We start from the raw sequence: 6,842 nt of genomic DNA on the forward strand, positions 1-6,842 counted from the left end.
CTGCTTGGATGGGAGACCCAGTTTCAAAGGTATGTTACTCTTCATAGAAGAGCTTATGAAGAGCATGCATTTCTTATAAACCAGTAATTATGGTCACAATTGTAGATATTCAAAAAAAATTCATTTCCTTCCTCTCATTAGAGACGAAACTTAGTCTAATAGTAATCAACACTTGGAAGATAGCTACTCTATCAAGAACTTCATTTCCATCAAGGATCTCCTTCGGATACCCAAACAATTTTTTTGAATATTTAAAAATTAGAACTGGTAAAGAAAATTGAGTGGCACATAAACTTGCTAAACTTTAGGGACCCCAAACCAAAATCATGTTTAAGCCTAAAGTTACATCAAGAACAAACAAACTGTAACGACCTAGATAGAAATATCAGTTAAGGGAAAGCAAAATAAAATAAGAATAGCCCAATCTATCATTCATGTGACACAAGAAAGAACCCCATTATTCACCTGGTATTTGGATAAAACCAAAGTATTTATCTCATGAGTCACATTGAATAATAAGCTTTAAAGTCAGACATGTTTAAACGAAAATACACATGATCTCAATCAAGACCCAAGACAGTACCTCAAAACCAACAAACTTCATAATTTTGTTATTGCAGAGAACAGAATTTGTCAGCAAACTAGCTATATCTTGTATTGATTGAACTCCCTCTCAATGTAATTAATTAGCATAGGTTTTAGGTAGTATGAAACCAGCTCTAGCCTCCTCAAATGAATATTCCAAGGGTTGAGCATTCTTTGCTGCAACAATAGAGCTAGAATATGAAGTAGGTGTTTCTGGTGTAGTGGCAGTGAACATAGGGAATGAAGTTAGAGGAGTGGTTGGTATTGGAAGTCCCATATTCTTTGGGGTCCTATTTTCTTCATCACCAACAATAACTGGCTTTGAAGGGGGTATTCTTGTTAGCATTTGGCTTTTTTGCTGCATTTTCTGTATTTTTTTATGGTCGTCTTGAGAATTTATGTTGGCTTTAGATACAACTGATGGAAAAACTGGAGAAAGGGGCTTCCTTGTAAATGGTGTCTGGATTTGAATTTCCTTTTCTGCACTACACATACTCGTCTTCATGGAATGACCGGAAATTTTGGAGGTATCTTTTCTTCCTGCATAAGTATCTATTGACAATTAGCCTATATAATTTAAACTTCTTTTATCAACTGAGAAGCATGCATAGAACAGAACAAGAAAAATGAAATACCTGATAACTGAGTTGCATGGCAAGAATTCTTGTTGCGAAGGATAGAGCCCTCATGATTGGCAATGCTACCCTTTTTGTTAGATTTCTGAAGGAGTGCATGTCTTGGATCTTGAAGCATTGCTCCACCAATGGAAGATTTTCTGATACTTGGAAATCCTATTGAACATCTTGAAGCCTTTTTTCCACTTTTAGATGGGCTGGATTTTGTGCCGAAAAGTGTTTCATGCTCTGTCATCAGTTGTCCCTGAAGTCTCCTTTGATCCTAAAATTGTTATTATAAAATAAAAAGAACTGCATTATATATAATGAGTGGAAACAAGAAAAATGTCTAGAAGAAAATTAAACTTATTGATGTACTTCATTTATTTATAGTTATGTATTTCATACCCTCTGCCTTTGCTTTTCATTCTCTTTCTCCTGCATTAACATGCTGTAATCTTCAAGCATCATAAGTAGTCGGCTCTAAACACGTCCACGAACATGGATATATGAAAATATATGAGATGTATCCGGTAAAAGGAATGGAATTTATTTGGCAAATGCTATACTTCAGATAAAAGTTTCCAAAACAAGTCTATCTCAGCAATATATTACACAAACTATAGCAGATTAATACATACAAGTTGCATAAATGCTTGTGTTTAAATACTTACTCCTTCATACAAAAACTCGAGTCCTCTTTCCTTCTCCCATGCTGTAACTTTCAAAATTAATGCGTCTATCATCCCTGCATCAATATCATTCAAGTAAAAACAAGGTAAAAAATGGAGACAAGACCATATATCAGACACTAAAAACTATACTCCTCTTAATTCATCAAATTCTTGTGAAATCAATAAACCAAAACTTGCAGTTAAAAATTTACAAACAACAGGATCAATTACAAACTTGGCCATGCACAAAATGTCGCTGCAAAATGTTTGTAAGATATTTGAAAAAATAATTGTGATACGCAAGGGCTACTTGCCAGGAATTTTGCTTAACAGAACACGAGCCTTCTCAGCGCGTTTGAGGGCAAGATGGGCACCTCTTCCAGCATTATAACGATTATCATCCTAAACAAACCAGTTAAAAATAAAGCAAGAGAAAATAATAGAAGGAAAAATCTAATATTCTCAATTACTACAATGCCTCACCCTGTTGTACTCTTCCAGCCAGCTTTCTTCTTTACTAACAGCCAACCACTTCTCAACCTTTTCAAGGATTTCTTTCCGGCTAAGAGCTTCTTCTTTTGTCTTGGTAATTTGATGCTCAATTTGTTCCAACGGGCTTTCACAGTTGACAGTTTCTGCGGCATGGATTTCAAAATGGATGAGAGGACAGAGAGTGAGAAATAACCAAACTTTTGTACAACTACTACAAATAGCATATGACTATATGAGAAATAGTAAGAAACTCAAATTAACAACCATATCTTTTTCTGTTAATGATTATCTATCACGGGATGAATCTCGTGACTAGCCTATGTCTTGGTTACTTAACATATATATCCTTAAATTCTTTGAAGTCAAAATTTCACAAACTACCGAATAGTTATTATGAAATAAGTGAAACATAATATAACTAACAGCAAGCCTAAAAAACTAAAGGAAAATATTAGTTACCGGAGTATATAAACTCAATCGGATGTTCACCTGAAAAAACTACTTGTGTCGTCAAATGTGTACTCCTGCATATTTCCTCTAACTCCAATTTCTTTCTTAGTAAAACTTCTTCAATTTTGGTTGATTTAAGTTGTTGAAACCTTTCAACTTCTCTCTCAACCTGCAAGGAGATAAACCCATCAACTTGATTCAATAGTGAAAAACAACCACAACCAAGTCTTAGTCTCACTAACTAGGGTCGACTATATTGATTGAACGATACTATAATGCTCTATCATATTGATTAAATAATGAGGACTACAATAAAATTGATTTTATGTGAAAGGGGGGAGAACAGAACATAGATGACAACTCCACTCACATAGATGATGGAGTCAATAGAAAGCATTTTAGGCTCAGTAAATTCAGATTCGAAAGCAGCAATTTTACAGGTTATGTTGTAAAATTTCTGCTGTTCCTCAACTGGTGTCTCCATCATATTCCACATCTTTAATAGTTCAGCTGCAAGACTTTGAAGCTGATTCAACATCGAAGGTCAGAAAGGCTGCATGAAATTAAACTGGTTTTTGACAGGATAGATATAAGAGAGTGAATACTGACCTTCTGCATTCTCTGTATTTTGATCTCTCTCAAACTTTGTACTTCAGAAGTCAAATTATTCATTGTATGATCACTTACATCTTTTGTTACAGATGAATTAGCCATAGTGGGGCAAATCTCACAAATTTTATCTTTGACATCCAATCCAAGGATCGAGCACAGTGAACTAAGAGTGTTTAAGTGGTCAGATACCTTCTTCTGTCGACAAGCCTATGGAAAATTAAAAAGGTTAAAGAAAAAACCAATCAGAGAAATTAACATTTGAAGGTTATTCCTTTCTTAGGCAAGGCATAATTAGGAAAGGGAAAAAGCCTTTTCATCTAAATCTAAATAGACAACAGCACTAACAATACAATTCAGGCTCCCTTGCATATCTAATTCTGTATTAGGTAACATGAAAATAACAGTAAATGCAGAAATAACCTTTTCATTCTGAAGTTTAACTAAGTGACTTCTTAATTCTTCAAGCCTTTTCAGAGATAAAATTTTCTCATCTAAATTTGCATTAACTACCATGCAGCCATGTAGCTCATTGGAAATATTCTGTAACTGATGCAAGACTTCTGAAAACTGCTTCTCCCTCTCGATTTTCAGCCTGCGCATATCCTCAAGTTGTGAAGCAGTGGTTTCACGTCCTTTCTTCAAGTTTCCACAAGATTTCAACTCAAACTAATGAAACACCAATAGAAATTTGTCAACTGTAAATTTTCCCTTCATAAAATTTATAAAACACTCAAATTTTGGAGTGCCAAATTGACTTACAGGGAATGGCTTTTCACCCATTGCCATACATATGGCTGCAATTTCGGTTTCAAAATCAGCAATTTCTTGCGAAATTTGGGATCTATACTGTTTTGATTCATCCACTTTTTTCTTATACAACTCCAGACACTTCTGTTCTATTTCAAGCAACATTGCATCCCTCTGAGAATCAGACTCTCCAATTTCATCCCATATTATCTTAAATTCAACACACAAGGATCAAACAAACCAAAAATATACAATGTCAATTCATTTATAAGGTCCTCTAGAAAAAGCAACATAGGGGAACGAAAAACAAGAAATATGAGAGACAATACACATCAGTGATTTAAATTGTGGAACACATTATCTGATGCGGCTGCAATATTGCGGTTGCCGTGAACTCTGCAACCGCAATTGTGGTGTGGTACCGAATCACAATAATGCGGTCGTATCGGACTCAACACAACCATACCAGACCGCATTTAGGCCACATGAAGTACAAATATTTTTTAAATCACAAAATAACTCAAACAATAATGGCCGCAATTCGCATGGCAACAACCATAATAACCATAATCACAATCATGACTCCACAACCGCAATTTGAAACACTAATGCATATTCTTCACAACTTATATATATTGGAGAACCTGAAGTTCTTTTAGTAACAAAAGACAAGTTGTTTCTTGATCAGCAAACTGACTGCTACGGTTGCTGAACATGGTAGAACAATTATGCTGAAAGAGAAAACAATTTTGATTAGAATACAGTTAACAATTTCCAAAACAAATATGTACCCACTTGAACGCAATGAGACATTTAACTTTTCCATTGAATAGAGCTGATGAATAGTAAAAGATGCGGTTGATGAATAGTGAACCAATGATTCAATTATATGATGATAATAATAAGCACTTGCAAGTGACAGTGAATTTAAATTATGGTTGCATTTACCACAATTACAAAAAAAATACCATTCGTGAAACTAGCAAATATTCAATTTTTCTATGATGTGTCTAAAAACTTGCTAGTGAGAAATAAGGATCACGATAACGTGAAACATAGGCTTCTGAAGTGGTCACGAGTACGTGAAAATCGTTCTTCGAAGAAAAAAATTGAAGTTTTGGAATTTGAAATGGGAATTGAAGAATGAAAGAGAGAGTGGTTTATGAGTGAAGAGAATAATAACAACGAAGGAAGCGTGAGAATTGAATGGGAAATAGAGCGGGAGGAGCCGTTTTCTTGCGGTATAGAATCCAATAAGATTTTGGCACGTCATCAGCGTTGATGATGCGTTACATAAGCATGCTGATATTCCGATTTCCAATTAAAACTATCCAGATTATATTTACCTCTCAAACATCCATTTGTAATTTTGTAAACACAGAGAAAAAAAATTGTATAAAACGATAATGATGTAAGACTTTTTATATTATTATAATATTAGTTATTATTTATATTCAATTATTATTGAATTCTAATATAAGTAATATAAATGAAATAGTGAATAATGTATTGTTATGCATAAATTTTTGAGAAAAAATGTAAATACTAACGATATAAGAATTTTATACATTGTAAGTCTATAATTCATTATTCATTTTTATTATTATAGAAAAAAATAATACAAATAAATGATATAATGATTGTAATAAATATTTACACTAACGATGTATATATATTATACTCTAAATTTTTAGATTGACATTGCACATATATTAATTTTTTTGTAAAATGGAAAACAAAATTATAATAAATTATAAGTTGTTGAAACTTTGAATAGATAGTTGAGACTCACAATAGTAACACTTCTACTTTTTCTCTTTAATAATAATCGAGGGAAATTTTTATTTGAAAGACCATGCGCTTGTTGATAGGAAAAAGTATTTACTTTGAATGTATAAGTTTTATACACTATTAATATATCATCTATCATTTATTTTTAATTATTATTGACTTTTTCAAAAGTGTAATATAAATGATGGTTAAAGATTTATTAACTATATATAAATTTTAATAGTAATAATGCATAGATCTTGTTGATATATGATTCATTATAGTAATGAATAGATGGTTAAACATTTGTGTTTGGATTCATATACAAATAGGACATATATTTTAATTTAATATAATGTGTTACTAATTTATATATTATTTGGTGTGACTAATTACATTAATTTTAAGAGAGTTAAAAATTTATGTATTGTTCACTTAATATAATATAATGTTACTGATTCATATATTATATGGTGTGACCAATTATATTAAATTTTAAAAGAGTTTAAAATTTATGTACTGTTAAATAATATTATTATATGATTAATATATTATTTAGGTATATTTTGTTTTATTTAAGAATAAATAATGATTAATATATAAAATATATATAATGTTATAACAGTTTAAAACTCTTATATTACGAATTATGTATTAATTTATCCTTTTAAAAATGGCACCATTTAAGTTTTCAAAATTATTCAAAATTGGAGGTTTTATTTACAATTAATGTCACTTGACATTGTTTGGTTCGACCGACTGTTTAAACAGTTAGAAGCAATAAGAATTTCTTTCCATTTTTTTTGTTTTCCACATGTATCATCGTACTAAAGTTAATTCTATCCGAGTTGGGAACATTCATAGGTATGTAGAGTTAACTCTCATAATAGATATATTT

At 31.8% G+C, this 6,842-nt stretch overlaps 1 protein-coding gene across 2 annotated transcripts; it reads right to left on the reverse strand.

The window, feature by feature from the left end:
• Positions 1-405: 405 nt before the first annotated feature.
• LOC109339866 (65-kDa microtubule-associated protein 3-like) lies at positions 406-4,947 on the reverse strand. 2 transcript variants are annotated; one of them, XM_019577396.1, is made up of 12 exons: positions 4,819-4,947; positions 4,187-4,384; positions 3,848-4,093; positions 3,425-3,634; positions 3,186-3,341; positions 2,855-2,984; positions 2,357-2,508; positions 2,188-2,275; positions 1,874-1,947; positions 1,608-1,682; positions 1,221-1,482; positions 406-1,125 (listed from the first exon to the last, which is right to left on the reverse strand). In XM_019577396.1, exons 1-12 carry the CDS (start codon positions 4,888-4,890, stop codon positions 683-685), a joined length of 2,106 nt encoding a protein of 701 aa, XP_019432941.1. In that variant the 5' UTR covers positions 4,891-4,947; the 3' UTR covers positions 406-682. The 2 variants fall into 2 exon arrangements, with proteins under 2 accessions (XP_019432941.1, XP_019432940.1); XM_019577395.1 differs by having other exon boundaries at positions 406-1,137.
• Between the last annotated feature and the right edge of the window lie 1,895 nt (positions 4,948-6,842).

Source organism: Lupinus angustifolius, unplaced genomic scaffold, assembly GCF_001865875.1.
Source record: "Lupinus angustifolius cultivar Tanjil unplaced genomic scaffold, LupAngTanjil_v1.0 Scaffold_118, whole genome shotgun sequence".
Classification (NCBI taxonomy): domain Eukaryota; kingdom Viridiplantae; phylum Streptophyta; class Magnoliopsida; order Fabales; family Fabaceae; genus Lupinus; species Lupinus angustifolius.

Bases quoted from the DNA above. Each gene is read 5' to 3' on its own strand.
- LOC109339866 (XM_019577395.1), bottom strand. From the start codon at position 4,890: ATGTTCAGCAACCGTAGCAGTCAGTTTGCTGATCAAGAAACAACTTGT. The intron at 4,385-4,818 runs GTTCTCCAATAT...GTTGAATTTAAG, and splicing joins TGTTACTAAAAGAACTTCAG to ATAATATGGGATGAAATTGG. The intron at 2,509-2,854 runs GTGAACATCCGA...TCCATGCCGCAG, and splicing joins GACACAAGTAGTTTTTTCAG to AAACTGTCAACTGTGAAAGC.